This window comes from Equus caballus, chromosome 18 (assembly GCF_041296265.1).
Source record: "Equus caballus isolate H_3958 breed thoroughbred chromosome 18, TB-T2T, whole genome shotgun sequence".
Lineage (NCBI taxonomy): Eukaryota > Metazoa > Chordata > Mammalia > Perissodactyla > Equidae > Equus > Equus caballus.
In genome coordinates, this window is record NC_091701.1 from 53,850,088 (window position 1) to 53,871,970 (window position 21,883).

At 37.6% G+C, this 21,883-nt stretch overlaps 1 protein-coding gene across 2 annotated transcripts in view; it reads right to left on the minus strand.

Annotated features, from left to right (window-relative positions):
- Positions 1-3,983: 3,983 nt before the first annotated feature.
- CIR1 (corepressor interacting with RBPJ, CIR1) overlaps positions 3,984-21,883 on the minus strand; it is a 38,090-nt gene continuing 20,190 nt past the window's right edge. For both annotated transcript variants that reach the window (XM_070242032.1, XM_014732538.3), the window contains 3 exons: positions 7,473-7,579; positions 6,290-6,375; positions 3,984-5,072 (listed from right to left, as the gene is read on the minus strand). In XM_070242032.1, coding sequence (XP_070098133.1) covers positions 4,283-5,072; positions 6,290-6,375; positions 7,473-7,579 — 983 coding nt within the window. In that variant the 3' untranslated portion in view covers positions 3,984-4,282. The remainder of the gene's footprint in view (positions 5,073-6,289; positions 6,376-7,472; positions 7,580-21,883) is intronic.

Here is a 21,883-nt window from a genome sequence, read left to right on the forward strand (position 1 = left end):
CTCTTCACCTGTGGAGCCCGAACGACGAGAGAAACTCGCTCGCGTCCCTAACAGCTGCCGGCGAGTCCGCCCTCCGACCTGCGCAGGCGAAACGCGCCCGAGGCCCGGCGAGCTCAGGCGGCAACTGGCAGGCGAGGGCGCGCGGCGGCCCCGGCGCGCCGGTCCCCAGGGCGCAGCTCTGTGGCCCGCAGCCCGGCAGAGTGGCCCGGGAATTTCCTCGGGGTGGGCCACTGGCGTGGGGCGGGGGGAACCGGTGCTGCGAGCGAATCCAGACCCTTTCCCGTTCACTTTGTGGGTGGGGAGTCCAGCGGCCTCTTCGCGCGGGGGGCGCATCTTCTAGGAGAGGGATGCGCCCCCTAATTCTCAGCCTTTCCGTTTCGGTTGGAGGTGCCTTCAGAAGGTAGCCGGACGCGTGTTTAGAAGGAAAGCACCACAGTTTGCAGGGCTGGCGTCGCCTCTGGGGACGGAAAGGGGCAACCCCGGCTCGGGACTCACTCCATCACCCTAGTCCAGCCCACTTCCGGCTTCCTTGGGTTTAGGGCGAAGTCCTTGGAAGCCCCGCTCTGGCCAGCTCCCGAGCCCCCGGGCCTCCACTTCTGCCCACCGCCTCAGAATGGGCCTTCGAGCAGAAGGGCCGGGGGTTTTCCGAGTCTGCGAGTCGGGGAAATGCGGCTCACAGGCAGTTTGGGCCAGTGGGTGCATCTCTTTCCATTGCAAGCAGCCCCCTGCGTTTCAGGCCGCACGGCGCTTCCCGCTTACTGTTAGGTTCTGAGGGTGATGTTAAGTGTGGCGTGAAGGGAGGAGAAAGTGGGAAGGTGACAGGAGTACCGGCTTCCTTTTCCGTCAGCAGGAAACGGGTTTTAGGAGCCTTATCAGGAGAGCCCTCGGTTGCCATTGCATTTCCCAAACCTTATCGTTCTCTCGGTTTTATTTGTTCCTCAAAACTTTTAAAAATCATTTCTCCTTTTTGATCCAAAAAAAAACCCCCAAAAAACAAAAAAACAAAAAACCGCTCCCAAGGCCTGCAGCTATTGCATGCCTTTATCTCTTTTCAAGAAATGGTAGCTACCAAGGTTTTCTTTTCAGATTACCCAGGTAAGACTTCTTAATCTCCTTCAGCTACTAAGGCTAAGCTGCAGCCTTCTCCCCGGTCTTAAGCACAGAGTGTGGAGCAGGCGGCCTCACTCGGCGGCCTCCACCCGCGTTTGGTCCAGTGGACGTTAGGACAGGAGGAGAGCGACACGGCTCAGGTGCATGCTGACATCTTTGCGCTTCAGTGCTAAAGCATGCTAAGCGTTCTGTGATTAAAACTGGGAAACATCGCGCTCCCAGCCGCGTGGACGGATCTGACTCACTGTCAGCAAGCGGTCTCAGGAAAGGACGGCAAGAAAGGTCCCTCCAAGCCTTTCAGATAAAAAGCTTTCTTCCGATTAAAACCGTGTGTTTCAAAACAAGGTCTCCGTTTCCCATTTCAAGGTAAGCAGACCTGCCGCTAGGCTGCAGCAACCTCTGCCTGTTTTGGCACATTTATTAAATGAAATTATAACTAACTTACCACATGAAGATTCAGATAAAGAAACAAGTCCTAACCTAGTAACCTGATCTTTCCTGGCCATTTGTAAATCGACAGCACCTCCTACAGGAATTAATTTGCTAGTGTTAAATTATGTTAAATGTTAGACCGGGGAAGACGGAAGGAGGGGGCCCCCAAAATGTCTCCGATGTCTGCCAATGCACTTCCCCACCCGTGCACAAACAAATGTCACTACCCATACCCAGATTTCTTTAAAAGAATTTTCTATTAAGGGTAAGAAGAGTGATAAATATTCGTCTTTTCCAGTGGTTTTCTAAAAAGTCTTATCGAGGACTTTTGTTTCTTGATTCATAAATTCATTAAATTTGGAGGACACTTCTTTGGCTCTCAGTACTTAAGGGCCTCTCTACACATACAACTAAACATCCTTTTTATTATGAAGTTTATCTCTGGTTTCTACCTTATATTTCAAACGCAGAAGTAGAATTAGATGCCTAAGATTTTTATTTAAAAAATCACTTTCAGTTCCTTTTACCTGTGTCATTAGCGTATGCAGAACAAGTAAGGTGAGTCTCTTTAAGGCTGTCACCATGTTGTGATTCTATGTGCAGATACCTTCCTTCAGGTTTAAGTTTGCTAAGTTGGAATGCTAGCCCCGTGGGGCTGTCTACCACCTTTGGGTGACCAAGGCTGAAAGCCAAACAGAAAGTCAACATCTTCCCTAATTATGTGGGAATTTTTCTCACCATTGCATGGAGAATAACATTCGGGTTATGGGTAGCACTTTATAGTTTCTCAGTCTTAACAATGAAGGGTAATTAACCCAGAGATTTAAAAAAATTCTTATGGTCCTTATAAAGCTAAAAGTGGACTACAACATTTGTGAAAGTCAAATGAAAAAAGTGTCTGAAATGATAATGTATTTCTATAACTCATTTTTAATTACAGGAGGCATTTCAACATTTCTCTTCATGAACACTGTATTGGTTCAGAAACCCTTTAAGGCAGTAAGTATTGCACAGGTTTTGACATTATAAAAATTATAAAGTCTAAAAAGGCATAAGATAGAAAATAATCAGCGCAACACTGATGAACTCAAGGTGTAAATTAGCAGTCTTTATCAATTTCAAATGCATGCTTTCTTTTTTTAAATGAAGAAGGAAAGGGATCTTTAAGGTGCACTGTATGTTATAAAAAAATACTGCAGAAGGAATTCAGTTCTTCCCCCTCAACTCTCTTAAAAATCTAAATAATTAAAGGCTTGTTTATGCCTTTAGTTAGCTGCTTCTAAATCAGAGGACATTTATGTGTGTCCACATACAAGACAAAGACATATATATCAGACTACAAGGAGTCGTTTTACTTAATTCCTCTTTCAAACTTATTTACTTTTTTATGGAATTTATGAAATTATGACTACTAACCCTCAAACCAACTAATCCATATTTGTATTGTATTAAATAAGTTGTTTTTAAAATGTGGAACCCTGATAAAAATACTTGTGTCTGTGATATTTAGTATGTACTTTTTGGAATTGCATGTTACTTGTAATTTGTACTAAGTAATTTTTTGTATAGTTTTCCTTTACCATATCCTTTGAAACACAAGGGAGAATCTGCGGCTAAATTTAAACATGTGTTATATACTTTAACTAATGAAATATATCTAAATAGTTTACATTGGTCCATTTGTCACATTACATAAATGCTTAAGCTTTAGAAGTAAAATCTTTAGTAGCTGTATGCCAGTAGCAGAAAGGACATCCGTGTCACGTAGAAGAACCTTTTAAAGACGGACACATCCCAACCCCTGGAGCCTGTGAATATGCTAGGTTACCTGGCAACAGGGATTTCAGGTTGCAGATAGAATTAAGGTTGCTAATCAGTTGATTCTAAAATAGGGAGATGGATTCTCCTGGTGGGCCCAATGTAATCACAAAGGTCCTTAGAAGTAGAAGAGGGATGCAGAATGTCAGAGTGTCAGAGTGATTAGATGTGAGGACTTGACTCGACTTTGTTAGTTGTGAAGATGGAAGGACGGGGCTAGGAGCCAAGGAATGCAGGTGGCCTTTGGCAGCTGGACTAGCCAAAGAGATTTCCCCCTGGAGCTTCCAGAGAGAACCAACCCTGCTGACACCTTGATTTTAGCCCAGTGAAACCCATTTCAGACTTCTGATCTCCAGAACTGTATAATACATTTGTGTTGTTTTAAGTCTGAGGTAATTGGTTATCGCAGCATAGGAAATTAATACATCATCCAAATGTGAACAGCTTACTCTGTAGAACAAAACATCTGAAGGGAGTTCAAGTCTTAAAGAAATACTGATCAAATCATTACTTAATTCATATTAGTGAATTTCAACAATGATTACCGTTTGCTTTAAGTAAATTCAAGTCTTAAAAGTAATAAATTTGAATTGAAAAAAGTAATGAAAATTAAATTATACCCATTCAACGTACTGTTACTCTTTTAATGATGTTTCAGAACAAAGAAAATGTCACAGAGTTACATGGGATTTTTATCTAGTATAGGGCACAAGAAACATTATCAACAGAAAATATTTTTACAGTCCCCAAATGGATTACTTACAAATATTTGCAAATTTCACCCTTTGGGACTTATGTAGTTTTGTACTTGATATGACTATTTACAGAGATGGAAAATTAAAATAGCGCTTTTTTATTAGAAAGACAATAGTACATAACTTAGCCCTTGCTAAAGGTATTCAATAAGAAAGTGGAGATCTTTTTATTCCCAGGTAGTTGTCAGATACAGTCTCTCCCTCATTCTCTCTCTACTCCTGCTTCGCTCTCTTTGGGTTACTCTAGTACGCTTCTCTCCTGCCTTCTCTCTCTGTAGTTTTTCTCCTCTGTATGGATCTGCGCCATGGCTTCTTGTGTCATGTCCTCTATTCCGCTCTTCACTGGGGCTTCGCTGTGACTGCTTTCTTGTGTCTCTTGGCTTGTAACTGCTGTGACTTTGGCTCCGGCTTCTCCTGCTCCTCTCATCCCTGCTCCGGCTTCTCCGACTCTTCTCATCCCTGCTCCGGCTTCTCCGACTCTTCTCATCCCTGCTCCGGCTCCTGCTGCTCCTCTCATTTCTCTCAGATCCTCTCTTCTCGGGGCCGTGGTTGTGGCTTTTGCTCTTTCTGTCAGAATCACAATGGCTCCCTCTGCTATTCTCCCCAGAACTCTCTTGTTTTAAAAACCTAGACTTTTCCTTGTTCTTGTGACTGCTAGAAAGTTCTTCGTAAAGTTTTCTCTTCTTAGACTTGTCCTTCTCTTCAGAATCACTGTTGCTAATCCCTGAACACTTGCTTTTCTTTCTTTTCTTCTTATGTATTTTCTTTTCTTTGTTGTCACTCTCACTGCTGCTTTCTGAAGTCTCGCTAGAAGAGGAGGAGGATGAGGATGAGGAAGAAGAGGAAGAAGACGATTTGTTTTTATGTTTTTTGTGTTTACTTCTGCTCTTCTGAAGCTTTTTCTTTTTTCTATCTTTTTTCTTTTTTTTTTTCTTCTGCTCAAGTCGATCCAATTTTCTGTTATTGGGAAAAAACAGTTAACAGATTACGCAAAAAGTCTTTTCATCAACAAATATAAAGTTCTAAATAGACAATATATTTAATTAGAAGCTATTAAAAGTGATATTCAAACATAAACACATTCTTTATTAAATGACCAATCATTTTCTTTTAAATTATGAGTCACATATACATTGTTTAAATAAAAAAATTAAATGCATTAAGTCAATTCTCTCACTATACTTTCCTCAATAGTAATGATTATTAAAAAAAAAAACCTCACTAAATCAGAATTTGAAATTATTTAGCACTCTAAATAAATGGTCTTCCTGATCTAAAGAAAGGTTTGTAACATTAGTTGGACCTAGTGCAAACTCAAATATATAGCTATAATCAGATGAAAAATTAATTTTATCTATGCACTATTTTAAAGTATGGAAATATTAATCAATATATTATCAAAATTCAAGATCATATTCTCCAGAAATTCTGAATAAGAATACACTTTACATTTTTTATACTTTTTTGGTTATATAAAATAAAATAAAATAATCACTAGTTTTCAACAATTGTGTGAATTTATAAATAATTAGGACAATTCTATTAAGGCATTCTGAATTTCTAAAAGGGACTGCACATTCTCAGAAGAGTAACAAGTTTATAAGATATGTCTGAATTGCTCTGAAATAAAAATGTCTTCACTGGGCTCTGTCCAGCCATTCTCAAAACTCCACAGACTGAAATATCGTGAGCTCCCTCTATTGGACTCAGCAGACATTTCTCGGATTCTTTAATTCTTTAATCCAGGGTCTGTTTAACAAGATTCATATTTGCTTTGTAAACTTAAGCATTTTCCAGCATTCCTCATAAAATCTTACAAAATGTAAAAAGAGTAATACATGGCCCCACAATATTTTCTACGAACAAACTGTGTCCAAAGGTATACACAAATCTATTATGAAAAGTAAAACCTACAAATAAATCTATTTCCAAATTAAATGTTCTGAAAAGTGTGATGATTTTGTGGTGTAATCTGTGTATATAATCTTATATTCATTTTCATATTACTAAAGCGAGACAAAATTATATTATTATAGCTGAAGAATAAAACAATAAATAAATCTAACGCATGGTTTAAGCACCTTCATGAGCTCCTAGGATCAGAGATGAATATGATACTAAGCTGAAACATAAGAAAAAATGTTGAATCCATTAAATATATACTTTAAAATTACCTGAGAAGTTTCTGCTTCTGTTTGGTGGTTAGTGACTTTAAAAATTCGACTTCTGGATCCTCTTCCCCCTCACTTGCAACATATTCCTGAATCAACAAAGACATCATTAAATTGCTAGATTTCAAGACAAATAGTTAACAGACAGGAAAGAAAATCTTTACAAGTAAGACATTTTGTATTAGAGACATACCGCAGATGAGTAGGACATTTTGGATTGGGACGTGGGGGAGGTAATTAAAACATTTTTTGTGGTCTATGTGCTATGGAAGATCACAAGGCACTAAGAGGATAAGACGACTGCTCTGCCAGCATTAACAAACCAGCAGGAAGAGGGCGCCAGAGAAAGAGAGACAAAACATTTACAGCATGGCTTCTACTCTCTATCTCTTGAGTTTGAATTTAAACACTTGAGGCCTTAAATATTTTATTTTTAGTTTAATGAAATATTAAAACCAAGAAGATCATGAACTTTATGGGAAGGCCAGAACATCCACAATTTTAGCCTTTTTAATTTCAACAGTACATTATCAAATACATATCAAATAGTACAAATATATGGTTATACGGATACATGCACAGTCCCCAGCAGTGTTGGAAAAGCAATGTGCCTCTTTTCAGAGCAGCACAGGTTTATACCAGTGGGAGCCTGGGTATTAGTCTCATGTCCCTAAACAGACACATGACCAGAGGGAAATCATCCCACTTCTCTGGGCTCCAGCATCCTCATCAAATAAAATAAATGGTTTGCATTAGGATATCTACAACCCTTCAAACTCAACCATTTTCTGGATCTATGTACAGTTTAATAAATTAAATGTTTAAAATATTTTCTGTAATTTTTAGGGGTGCTTTTATACACTTACCATTGGTTCTATTTAGGGTCACTTCAGGGGTAAGTTAGCAGGAAGGAAACAATAACAACCTCATCACCAGTTCAGTTAGGTATTTTATCCACATCAACCCAGAGAAGCAGTTTCATTTATTAAAATATAGGTTTAAAAACAATTTCTCATTTAGGTTAAAATAATAAAGAAGCAAAATCAAAATACATTTTAGGCATTTTCTTGGCCCTATCTTGCTTTCCTATGGATATATGCATATTGGAAAACATTAAGTAGCAATTCACAAGCAATCACATTTAGATTTATAGACATTTTCAGCTTACTGATAAAAAGATCATTACCTGTGATGGATCATTTGCGGTCAAGTTTCTCCCCAGTACATTTCGTTTCAGTGCAAACCCACTGTTTCTCATCTCCGCTATTAGCTCCGAGGGGTGCATCGATGGCCCTGTTCACAAAAATCACAGTTTGAATGTATCATTTATATCTCTCTACCTTTTTCGGACTCCACAGTAGGAATGCAGTTGAAGCTTTGTTAAGTAAAATCACAGCTAAATCAACTCAATAATCTTCTGCTGAGCAAATAATCAGATATGATTTTCTAAAACAGCAGTCTGGAGATTCAGAATAGAAAATAATTGCATTTTTCTTTATGTGCTAGGGGATTCTCTTCTTATGTAACTTTGTCATATTGGAAAAGATACATTTAAATGTTATCTGCTCGGCAGTTTTTAGTATAAAATCAAAGCAAAATGATAAAAAACTGCAATTAAACCTTAAATATTCTCTCAGTAAGAATTCAATATAAGAGAGATATTTTAAAGGTACACGGGCAATTTATCATTCTACTTTCCAATTTAAAATTCCTCACTCTTATTTATCAAATCCCAATACTGAATACATTGCTACGTGGTTGCTGACAATCAACAAAACACACACACACACACACGCGCGCGCACGCGCACATGTACACGCCATGGGTAACCATCAAGTACTTAATCTCCCACACACACATATATATATATGCAGAGTTTGAAATTTCTAGTTATTAGTTTGGGGTTGGTGACAAGCCATTTCTAGTTATTAGTTTGAGGTAGGCTGGCAGTAAGTGTGTACGTGTTATATTTTCCACAAACTTCAGTTGCCACTTTCATAAAATCCCAAACTTGAAAAGTGAGCTTCTTTTTGGTCACAAAGTATGTACTAAAACAATATGAACTAAAGATAGACATAATTAAAAAACAAATCTTTTTAACATTTGAGCCCTTTCCTCAAACAGTTGTAAGGTAGGAGTCTCTCCTCTTTCTTTCGTATACTTCAGTTTCATTTTGTTTTCCCTGTAGGTAGCAAATAATGACAATATTTCATGGAAGCTATTTAAAGCTTCTGGCCTAATTCATTACCCTGGCTTAAATGAACCATACTGGCCAATGCAGCTGGAATATAAGGAAGAATAAGACAGTTCCTGCCAACGAGAAATTCCTAAGGGAGGGTGGGGAGTAGAGAAACACTCAGAAACTGATTCCCTAGTTTGTGATTAAATACTTCATCTACTTCTTTCTCTTTTCACTGTTTCATCGTTTTTTTTTTTTTAACCACTTATTTGCATGTTTCTCACATGTTACCATGGAAAACAAAAGGCTTTTAACAAAATTCAAATCTGTCACTTGTCAACAGCATTTTTGGCAAAAAGTTCGGTAAAAGTTCTGGTGTACGTTAGTTAATGTCTTTTGTTGGAGTCTTTGGGCTTTACCATTCTGTTCACATTACCAAGAACAACTGCAAGCTGGCTCTTGGGATTAGGGAGATAGGGAAGAACTGCCCGTTCCTGGACTAGGGGAAGTTATTAGTAACGCGACACTTTCATTTACTGGGGGAAAGCCCTATTTAGTGAAAACAAAACAAACATCATAAAGCAGCATCTTTATTTCATTGATATTGATATTTTAGTTTAAAACAATGTAGGATCTTTGATATGTTTTTTTCTTTTATACAAGATATTTAATGCCTACAGATTACTTTAATGACCTTTTAATTATTCAGCTTGGTTGATAATGTTAAAATAAAAATTGAATTTCAAATATTAATACTGGTTGCCTCTAAATGGTATTAAAAGTACTAATGCAATTAACACTTTTAAATTAACTACAGAATGTTCACTTTGGTGGCTTCTCAAATTTCACACGTAGGAACAATTTTATAAGGTAGAAAATGTCTTCTCTGAAGTGTCAAAACTACATTTCTTTGTCAATAACTTTTTAGGTGTCAAATGAATTCAGAAAGCAAACATGCTAAAAATTAGGATAAAAACCACTCCAGTAAAGGGCCGATGAGCTTGGCCATTATGATGAGAGGTTACCAATTGGATCAAAAGACGAGTCATTTTAACAAGATGTTTTAGAAAACATGCTTTTTTACATTGTCATTACAGTACTTCCAACTACTTCAAGAAAACGATCTCTCTTTCCTCAGTCTGACAGAGATTATACAGATTATGAAACAAATGTTACCTTTTAGCATTTATATTTCTCTAAGACCTCAACTGAACTCTACAGTACACACGCTTAGCACACACTTCCACATTGTAAGATTGTCGATACAGTGCTTAATGAAGAACCTGACAGACAGTACTCAATCCACAGTAATCATTATTCTCACTGGTACCTATACAACTTTTATGATTATTTTGATACAGTCTTCATAATTAAACAAATGCTCTTAGTAATATTTTTCAAAATCCAGTCTTATTCACATATTTTTGTATATGTAAACCTTCTCCTTCTTTTTTTTTCTTCTTCTTCTTCTCCTCAAAGCCCCCCAGTACATAGTTGTCTATCCTAGCTGTAGATCCTTCTAGCTGTGCAATGTGGGACGCCCCCTCAGCATGGCTTGATGAGGGGTGCCATGTCCACGCCCAGGATCCGAACCGGTGAAACCCCGGGCGGCTGAAGTGCAGTGTGCAAACTCAACCACTCGGCCACTGGGCCAGCCCCTAAACCTTCTCCTTCTATCATCAAAAATTCTGAGTTTAGAATATATGACACACCAGGTTTAATTAAGATATATTTAGCAAGGTCTCTTTATATTTTCATGTTTTGTGACAGTGGCTATGCAGAGTTAAATTGACAGAACAGCTCTCTGAGAACTCAAAATTTAGTTGATATAATAGATTATATAGATACGTTGAAAAAAATAGATATTACAAATATGTTCAAATGCCAATTGACTACTTCTCTATATGGTGCCTTAGTAATTTAAATTACAGCTGGAGTTGGGGCTCGGAAATGTTTGATGTGCTCTTAAATTTGCTATGCAGAATAATTCTAGAGAATTCAGAAAAAGGCGTTTGTTTTAAAATGTAGATTTGTGAGGGCTCCTTTCTAGATCATCTCAGCCAGGCTGGCTTAAGCCTCCACAGCATGAAAACGTTTCAACCTAGGAAAGCTGGTCCACTAAAGAAACGGTTTTCAACATTCACTAATTCTGCAAGCTTTCTTTGCCGCGATGTGAACAAGCGTCAAGATGCTGACTGTGACTATGGTACGCAGGCTTCAGTCCTGACCAGACCGAGACTATCTCCTACCGGAAAACGCCATGAAGTCAGTGTCTCAGGAAAAAAGAATTCTCAGAAGGCGAATCACGTTATTCAAAATTATGTTTGTGAAGGGTTTAATCTATTCATTAAAAGCATTCACTTTCATAGAATTAAGCAAAGGCAATGGAAGGTAAAAAATGTTCCGTAGTAAAATAGGTATTTTATTAGAGAATAATATGAGAAGTCGGAAGTGCTGGCTACGAGGAAGGCCGTGTCACTGACTTCACAAGTAGAGGACAGCAGTCCCAGGTGAATCTCACAAACGGCACAGGAGGAAGACCAAGGCAGAGGGCAAAGATGTTGATGTTACACTGCTGGCATTAGGTCCACCTGCTCTTTCGAAGGACAGGTGTATCTTCCATTCAAAGTTTACCACTCTTTTCAAACAAAGCATCACCTTCTACAATTTTATGGTATTCAGTGGGAGAAGTGAGGGCACTGAGTTGTACGTTAGGTAAGGCTGTATTAGAAATGCGTTTCCCGGGGCCGGCCCCGTGGCTGAGTGGTTAAGTTCGTGTGCTCCGCTTCAGCAGTCCAGGGTTTCGCCAGTTCGGATCCTGGGCGCAGACATGGCACCGCTCACCAGACCATGCTGAGGCGGCGTCCCACGTGCCACAGCTAGAAGGACTCACAACTAAAATATACAACTATGTACTGGGGGGCTTTGGGGAGAAGAAAAAATAAAAAATAAATAAAATCTTTAAAAAAAAAGAAAAAAGGAAAAAAAAAGAAACGCCTTTCCCTCCTTCCCCCAAATTTAACACATTAATTTAATTTACAGAATGCTACTGTTAGCTGAAATAGCTATTCCTAAAGTGAATTTGGTTTTGTTTGCTACTACAGTGATCAATTTTTTTCCTTCTCATTGTGTGTATTTTAACTTTATACTATGGAATACTTCAAACCTAGAGAGAATAATGTAATAAACCCTATGTACTCAACACACAGCTTTGACAATTATCAATATTTTGTCATTCTTGTTTTATCTATTACCTCCAACTCTCTTTGTTTCTTTTTCTATAGAGTATTTGAAATAAAATCTCAGATATCACTTTGGTATATAAATCACCAACAACTCAGGACTATTTCTTAAAATAAAACCATAACTCCTTTATTACACCTATCAATACTGACAGTTTTAAAATATCATCTAACACCAAGTCAACATTCAGATTTCCCCAACTATCTCAAAGCTATCTTTTTACAGTTGGTTTGTTCAGATTAGGATCCAAATAAGGTCCAAACATTGCATTTGGTTCATGTATCTCTTAAGTCTCTCTCTCTCTCTTTAAACTGAGGTATAACTGACATACATCTTAAGTCTCTTTTAGTCTAAAAAAATTTAGCAACCTCCCCCAACCCCACTATTGCTATTCATTTGTTGAAGAAACTGGGTCATTTGTCCTGTAGAGTTTCCCACATTCTGGATAGTGATGTCATTTAATGTGTTCTTCAAGCCCTTGTGTTCCCTGTAAATTGGTAGGTCGATCTAAAGGCTCACTATTAAACTATTTTGGAATTTTATGCCACATACTTTGGGGGAATATATAGAAAATTGTGTAAAGTGTGGAGACAGGAAAATGACACCTAAAAACAAACACATTTCTGGCTAATGAACTAGGCTAAGGAAAAAAGGCTGAGACTTCAACCCAGTACGTTCTGGCTTTTACCATGTATTTATTGTAGTCATAATAACAGTGGGATAAGCTTAAAAATGTGTGTTTGAAAATAACCCCCGCAAACATTATCACAAATAAAATATATTATCACTCTATTTCCATCAAAGTACAACCTTCTTTCTTTCTTTCCTAAAGTTAAATTGACTACATCTAGTGAATAAGGAACTTCCCGTCACTAAATATGAAAAGGATACTTAGAGACATTAGCTATAGTACACGACTGAGAGGGAGATCCGTGTCTAGTGGGAACTATCCAGAATTATCTTACACTTATATTTGATTCCTAATATTACCTAACCTTTTTGCTTTTAAGAAAGCTTATAGAAAGTTATCTTAAAAAAAGACTAAAAAAGGGGGCACAGTAGGAACATGCAGCACAAGTCCCGGGATAAAAGTGAACAAGGCTATTAATAAAGTGTGTAGGTGATTTTTATTTATATAGATGAGAATGTTTTATGTATGATTTTCTAAAGGTTATGCAAGAACCAATTGTACTGAATTGTAATAAAACTGCTCCATACTGGGAATTTTCCTGACACACTGCCAGTTCATCTTAGTGGAGGCTGGAAACAATCGGGTTTCTTATTGCCCTTATCCCAAGTTCATACTGAAGACAGCTAATTTGATCTCTATTAAAACATACAATGCAAAGGACAAATTAAACATTTCATTTTAGTGTACGTGTCTAGAAAATACACAAAGGCAAGGAACGATGAACTACCCTTATTGTATGCTAGTAAAAAACACTTTATTAAAAACAATCTTGCCTTACAGAATGAGTATAATTAAAGATATATCACCTATATTTGTATGTCTTTAAACATACATTTTCAACTTAATATATGCAAATATTTTAGTGATGTTACACCCAGCAATAAAAGTAAATTCATAGTCCTACAGGACTAAGAAAAATCATTTGTGTTGTGATGAACATGAAGTATTAGAAGTTAGCATTATGTTTTACATAAGTTATGAGACTGAATGATCTTGAAAAGTTATGCATCTATGAACTTTGAAGACATGTTGAGTGAAAGAGTCAGAACAAAAGAATACATACTGTCTGATTCCATTTATATGAAGTTCGTGAACAGGTAAACTACTATAAGGAATTAGAAATTAGAATAGTGGTTGTGGGTGGAGGTGGCCAACTGGAAGGGACAGCAGGGTGTTTTCTAGAGTGATAGAAATGCTCGACGCTCTCTATCTTGTCAGAGACATTGGTTACATGGGTACATACATTTATTAAACTCAAACTCTACACTTAAGATCAGTGTGTTTTACTTAAAAAAAAGTTACACATTGGGCTGGCCCTGTGGTGCAGCAGTTAAGTTCGCATGCTCCACACTTCGGCAGCCTGGGGATTGCCGGTTCAGATCCCAGGTGTAGACCTGTGCACCGCTTATCAAGCCATTCTTTGGCAGGTGTCCCAATATAAAGTAGAGGAAGATGGGTACAGAGGTTAGCTCAGGGCCAATCTTCCTCAGCAAAAAACGAGGAGAATTGGCAGCGGATGTTAGCTCAGGGCTAATCTTCCTCAAAAAAGAAAAGGTTACACATGATATTTTAAATCAGTCAACAGTAATTATTGAATGACTATGTTACTATAGACTCATACTACATTTATATATTATCTCTCTCTCCAACTATGGAGAGAGCCCTGCATGAGGGAATTTCAACTTATTTGTCCCTAGTATATAACATAGAAAGTGATTTTAAAAATCAGTATGTATGATTGAGAGCTTATTAGTTTATTTTACTAGGTACTTGAGAGCTAAAGAATAGGGAACTTGGTTTTTGCCTTCAAGCTTATAATCGTCTTGGGAAAGTTAGTTCATAAGAAAGAATAGAAAATACATAAATTGCAAATTTGTGTTATAAGGTATATTCAGAGAAAAAGATAATAAACAGTGATGTTTAGAATAGTTAGCAAAGCCTTTCCATTCAGTCATTCACTAAACTGTTATTTATTAAGCATGCACATCACGCAAGGCATTGGGGATACAAAGATAAATAAGGTACAGTCTCTATTTTGGAAAAGCTACACTTTCTAGGAAAGAATTCGAAATTGAGTTTGATTTTCAAATTCTCATATGATTTAGGAAAAGGTAAAGAGTAGGGCATTCTAAGTGAGTGGAACATGATGAAGGTTCATGTTAACTTCATTAAGTTTGATTTGGGTAGAAGAATTAATATTTACTAGGTGGACTAAATTCCATTCATTCTCCTTTTCCCGGGTAATCACTAGCTAATTTCCTTTACTGGAAGCTGGTAGACCTTGAGTAGATGGAATGATGTTAATAGCAAGAGTCATGTGGAAGAGTTATGACTGTGGTCTGAGAATCTTAGGACCCCTCTGAGATTACAGGAGTAGCCTCCACTAGCCCCAGACATGTCTTTAACACAGAGCAGAGTCATTCACTGACAGAAGAAGAGTGCAGTTAGTTTGTTAATGTCAATGGAATTTCAGGGCACAGACACTCTAACAACAAATTTAATTACTGAATTATAATAGTGCTTTTAAGTAGTTTGAAATGGCTTAACCATTGGTAATCACTTAAAATAAAACAGCCAAAATTTAAAGTACCAATCAAGAGCATCATTTTGATCTTTGAAGCACTATGACTTTACAGATTTTACTAAATAATCTCTTTAAGAGGTCAATATTTCTTTTCAGCTACCTTCCTCCTGCATAAAAAAGGACTAATTCTTGACTGATCAACTATGTATTATAATGGAGAGAAATGGTACCTAACTTCACTTTCTTATTTTGAAGTCCATCCTTTATTTATTAGTTTTAATATTTGCCTATTTTAGGAGTTTAGCTTTAAGGCGATTCGGTAACACAAATACTTTTCCTGCAGTAGAATTATGTTGGAGGATTAAAAAAAACTCTGCTATCAGATATAGGGCTATCTTAGTAGCTATGCTGGTAGGATTCAACTTCTTCAAGTTCCCTGCACAAGGGAATTCCATAATAGACTCAGGGAGATTTGCCAGAAGAGCAACTGTCTTTATCATCTTTCTTTTTACAGAAAGTCCCTCCAGCATGCTCCTAGGTGTCTTTCTAGCAAAGCTTATGATCAGACAATTATTTTGTTAAATTTCCCAAACATGTTCTCAAGTGACAAAAATGCCTTCAACATGAAAGGCTGATGAAAAGACAGAGGAGCAGCATGTGGGAGCTCTGTTGCAGAAAACTTCTATCAGCGCTACGGATTAGTGTAACATTCTTCAAGAAAAATTAAATCAAGAGTTAGGAAAAATTAGGCAAGGAGGAGAGCACTGATATGCAAACAAATCTTTGCAACAAGTATAAAGTAATACTTTCCTCAACTAAACTATTCATTTTCATATTGTTGAAACACACTAAAAGCAATGGTATAAACAAGACTGGATACAGACACTTGAAACATTAAGTACGTATCATCATTTTAGCAATTTGTGGTGTGGCTGGATCTCTGACTTAGGCATTATAAAGAAAAAGAAATTCTGTATATGTCAAGAATATCCAGTGACACCATCTTGAATTTGAAATTTACTTTTACTAAAAATGTGAAATTTGCCATATTATCATATCAAGTCAGTTCCAAATATTTAAAAAATTAAAAAGTAACTTAAGTATAAAGCAACTTAAGCCTAAAAAACCAAAAGTTAAATAATTAGTACAATGTGAAACTAATGTTGACATATTGGGACTCAAGGTTTATTCACTTTTATGTTGCTTTTACAACTTTTGGGTCCAATATATAAACAACTTGAAAGTCCTCCATCCTTACAATGAGGAAAAAGCCGAAAATCAACAAATCTTTTTAGATCTATTAAAGAACTGAGGTCACAGGGCAAATCACTGCCTCACAACAGGAGAGACAGGCGATATAGAAAATCACAGTTTATTTACCAAGACCAGAAACACTCCTAGAGCCAGCAACTGGCCCGAATACTTAAAGGATAATTGACTATTGCTGGAGACTGAGCAAGGACTAATGTGAGAGATAAAACTCCTGGGGTCCCCACCTTAATAAGGCCCCTACATTTTTGTGAGTTTTACTTCCAGGAGTCCCACCAGGTTCTCACTGTGAACATCAAACAACAATCCCCTTGTACTTTCCTTCCAACAGTGAGAAGGGAAAAGTAACCATTTTGAAATATGCCCAGAGCATTTTGTTGTCCTGAACAAATGCTTACTCTTTTTTTTTTTATTAAGGTTATAAAAGTTAACATCCTTGTGAAATTACAGTTGTACATCATTATTAGTCATGTTGTAGGTACACCACTTCACCCCTAGTGCACTCCCCCCATCCCCCTTCCCCTGGCAACCACCGATCAGTTCTCTTTGTCCGTATGTTAACTACCACCTATGAATGGAGTCATACAGAGTTCGTCTTTCTCTGTCTGGCTTATTTCACTCAACATAATACCCTCAAGGTCTATCCATGTTGTTGTGAATGGGACGACACAAATGCTTACTCTTAAGGGAAACTATTTTATCAGAGCCTAACCTACATGGAAAAAAAGTCTGAGAAGCACTGTGAAGGTTACAGCCCAGGGGCACAGGCTCACTAAAAGAGTGAGAACTAGTCATAGGATTATAGAATGTTTCCCCTCCCCCCATAACTTACCATCACATCAATAGGGTTCCTGTATAATAACAGGGGATTACAACTGAAGCAAGGCTTAAACTCTATTAAAGAAGGAGTCTCTAGGGAAACCCAAAGATAACAGGGGAGACAAAAACAAGGGCACAAAAGGAAATTTTAGCCTCTGACATCTACAGCTACAGCAAACAGTAAACACAACCTAACTCCTAGCCAGATAAACACAAAACTTCACACTAAAGGCCTATTTACCTCAGTTCCATCTACCTATCATGTCTGGCTTTCAACAAAAAATTACAAGTATGCTAAAAGGCAAAAACCAGTCTGGAGAGACAAAGTGAGCGTCAGAATCAGACTCAGCTATGATAGAAAGTCTGGAATTATCAGATTGAGAATTTAAAATAACAGATTAATATGCTAAGGGCTCTAACGGAAAAAGTGGACAAGATGCAAGAACAGATGGGTAATGTAAGCAGAGAGATAGGAATTCCAAGAAAAAATCTAAAGGAAATGCTAGAAATAAAAAACACTATTAGAAACAAAGAATGCCTTTGATGAGCTCACCAGTAGGCTGGACACAGCCAAGGAAAGAATCAATGAGCTTTAAGATATGTCAATAGAAACTTCTCAGACTCAAGAGCAAAGGGAAAGAAAATGCGACAATTAAAAAAAAAAAAAGGAGGGGCCCGCCCCGTGGCCTAGTGGTTGAGTTTGCACATTCCACTGCGGCAGCCCAGGGTTTTGCCGGTTTGGATCCTGGGCAGGGACATGGCACTGCTTGTCAAGCCATGCTGAGGAGGCATCCCACATGCCACAACTAGAAGGACTGACAACTAAGAATATACAACTATGAACCAGGGGGCTTTGGGGAGAAAAAGGAAATAAATAAAATCTTAAAAAAAAAAAAAGGAAACCAAAATATCTCAGAACTGTGGGACAATTACAAAAAGTGTAACATATGTATGACAGGAATACCAGAAAAAGAAGAGAGAAAAGAACAGAAGAAATATTTGAAATAATAGTGGCTGAGATTTCCCAAGATGAATGACAGACACCAAACCACAGATCTAAGAAGCCCAGAGAACACCAACCAGGATAAACAGCAAAAAAATCTACACCTAGGTATATCATATTCAAGCCGCAGAAAGTCAAAGATGAAGAGAAAATTCTGAAAGATGCTAGAGGGAAAAAATAAAACCTTGGGGCCAGCCCTGTGGCTGAGTGGTTAAGTTCGAGCATTCTGCTTCGGCGGCCCAGGGTTTCGCTGGTTCAGATCCTGGGGGCGGACATGGCACAGCTCATCAAGCCATGCTGAGGTGGCGTTCCACATGCCACAACTAGAAGGACCCACAACTAAAAAAAATATACAACTATGTATTGGGGGGATCTTGGGAGAAAAAGGAAAAATAAAATCTTTAAAATAAATAAATAAATGAATGAATGAATGAATGAATGAATAAATAAATAAATAAATAAAACCTTACCTAGAGAGGAACAAGGATAAGAATTATATCAGACTTCTCTTAAGAGACCATACTAGAAAGAGGAGAGTGGAGTGAAATATTTAAAATGTTGAAAGAAAAAACCTACCAACATAGAATTCTGTATCAAGTGAAATTATCCTTCAAAAGTGAAGGAGAAATAAAGACTTTCACAGACAAACAAAAATTGAGGCATTTGTCACCAATGGACCTGCCTTGCCAGAAATATTCAAAGAAATTCTTCAGAGAGAAGGAAAATGACATAGATCAGAAACTCAGATCTACATAAAGACAGAAAGAGCACTTGAGAAGGAATAAATGAAAGTAAGATAAAATATTTTATTTTTCTTATTCTTAACTGATCCAACAATAAGAGCTTGTCCAAAATGATAACAGCAACAATATATCCTATGATATATGGACAAATGAAATGTATGACAGCAACGTTATAAGGAATAGGAGGAAGGAATTGCATCATATAACAGGAATTGGTTTACTCTCTTATAATGTTTTGGCACTACTTGTGAAATGGTATAGTGTTATTTGAAAGTGGACTTAGATTAGTTGTAAATGTATACTGCAAATCCTAGGGCAACTGCTAAAAATTAAAAACAAATAAGTGTAATTGATATGCTAAGAGAGGAAAGAAAACAGAATCATACAAAATGCTCATTTAAAACTAGAGAAAGCAGGGGCTGGCCCCATGGCCGAGTGGTTAAGTTCGCGCGCTCCACTGCAGGTGGCCCAGTGTTTCGTTGGTTTGAATCCTGGGCGCAGACATGGCACTGCTCATCAAACCACGCTGAGGCAGCATCCCACATGCCACAACTAGAAGGACCCACAACGAAGAATATACAACTATGTACTGGGGGGCTTTGGGGAGAAAAATGAAAAAAATAAAATCTTTAAAAAAAAAAAACTAGACAAAGCCAAAAAGAGTAGATTATAAAAAAAGAAACAAAGAATGAGGGCAACAAATAGAAACAATTATAAACATTGTAGATCTTAATCCAATTATATCAATAAAAGATAAAAAATCCAACTATATGTCGTCTACCTGAAACCCACTTTACATATAAAAATATAGATAGATTAAAAACAAAGGAATGGAGAAGAATATACCATGCTAACACTAATCAAATAAAGCTGGAGTATCTATATTAATTTCAGACAAAGCAGATTTCAGACCAAGGAAATTTATCAAGGATCAAGAAATACAATTACATAATGAAAAAGGGGTCCATTCTCTAAGAAGACACAACAATCCCAAATGTGTATGCACCTAACAGCAGGGCATCAAAATGCGTAAGGCAAAAACTGACAGAAATGTTTTTAGAAATAGATAAATCCACTATTACAGTTGGAGACTTCAATGCCCCTCTATCAGAAATGGATGGATCTGGCAGGCAGAAAATTAGCAGGATATAGTTGAACTGAACTATCCATCAACTGGATCTAGTTGACATTTATAGAATACTTCATCCAAAACAGCAGAATACAATCTTCTCAAGCTCATACGGAACATTCACCAAGACAGATCACATTCTGGGCAATATAACACACCTTAAACAAACGTAAAAGAATAGAAATCACACACAAAAATGCTCTCAGAACAAAATGGAGTTAAACTAGAGATCAGTAACAGAAAGATATCCAGAAAAATTCACAAATATGTGGAGATTAAACAACACACTTCTAAATAATACATGGGTCAAAGAAGAGGTCTCAAGAAAATTTAAAATATATTGAACTAAATGAAAATGAAAGTACAACTGCTGTGTAATAAAAAACTTGGCTGGCCTTTGTCCCCAGTTGTTGGTAGGGAGCCTCTAAATTCTGGAAATTTCCTGAGTGATAGGAGTATCTTTGCTATTCATGGTGGGACCTGATAGTTTCTGTTAATGAGCTGACTCAGGGTGAGCCCCTAGATAGGTTATGCTAAGGAGATGACTCAGGATTAGGCTGGCCACACCAGAAATGCCAACCATGTGATTAGACGGTTGGGGCTTTGAGCCACATGATATCAGCCTGACCTCTGGCGAAGGGAGAGGGACTAGAGACTGAGTTCAGCCACATGGCCGATGATTCAATCAATCATGCCTATGTAATTAAACCCTAATAAAAACTCTGGACAGCTTGAGTGAGCTTCCCTGGCTAAGGATACTCTGTGTAAATTCTTGCACACTGATGTACACGGAGGGTAATAACATCCAGACTCAACGGGGAGAGGCCACTGGAAGCTACATGTTCGGGGTGGAAGGAAAAGGCAATTCTAATTGTGTCAAAGTGTCAAATTTAAAGGCAAAAAAAGTAATACTAAAACTATTTTCTTTACTATATATTGTATGATTCCATTTATATTAAATCTACAGTGTAGGCATTCTAAAAAAAAGTAGAAAGTAGATTAGTGGCTGCCTAGGGCTGGCGAAGACCGGGGGCTGGAGGGTGAGGGCTGAGAGGTGTGGGATTTCCACTTAGAGTAAGGAAATGTTCTAGAATGGACTGTGGTGATGGATGTAAAACTCTGTGAACAGAAAAATTCAAAGCCATTGAATTGTACACTTTAAATGGGTCAACTGTATGGTATGTAAATTATCACTTAATAAAGCTGTTAAAAAACACTTGCTCAAGAAAACGAAAAGACAAGACACTGACTGGGAGAAAATGTTTGCAGACGACACACGTGATAAAGGACTGCTATCCAAAATATACAAAGAACCCTTAAAACTCAACAATAAGAAAACAAACAACCCAATTTAAAAAATGGGCCAAAGGCTTTAAGAGATACCTCACCAGGAAGACATACAGACGACAAGTACGGTTGTCCCTTGGAATCCAGAGGATTGGTTCCAGCACCCCCGAAGATACCAAAATCCAGGGATGCTCAAGCCCCTTAAATAAAACGGTGCAGTATTTGCATATAACCTATGTACATCTTTCCATATACTTTAAATCATCTCTAGATTACTTATAATACCTAATACAATGTAAATGCTCTGTAAATAGTTGTTATACAGTATTGTTTAGGGAATAATGACAAGAAAAAAAGTCTGTACATGTTCAGTACAGATGCAAGCACTATAGGCCTTTTGATACGTGGTTGGTTGAATCTGTAGACACAGAATTTGCAGATAGGGAGAGCCAAGTGTATAGGCCAAGTGTATATGATGCACTACATCATATGTCATCAAGGAAAGGCAAAATAAAACAACAAAGAGATATCATTATAAACCTATTAGAATGGCCAAAATTATTAACACTGATAATGCCAAATGTTGGTGAGGATGTGGAGCAACAGGAACTCTCATTCATTGCTGGTGGGAATGTAAAATGGTACAGCTACTTTGCATGTCAGTCTGGCAGTTTCTTCTAAAACTAAACATCCTCTTACCACTCAATCCA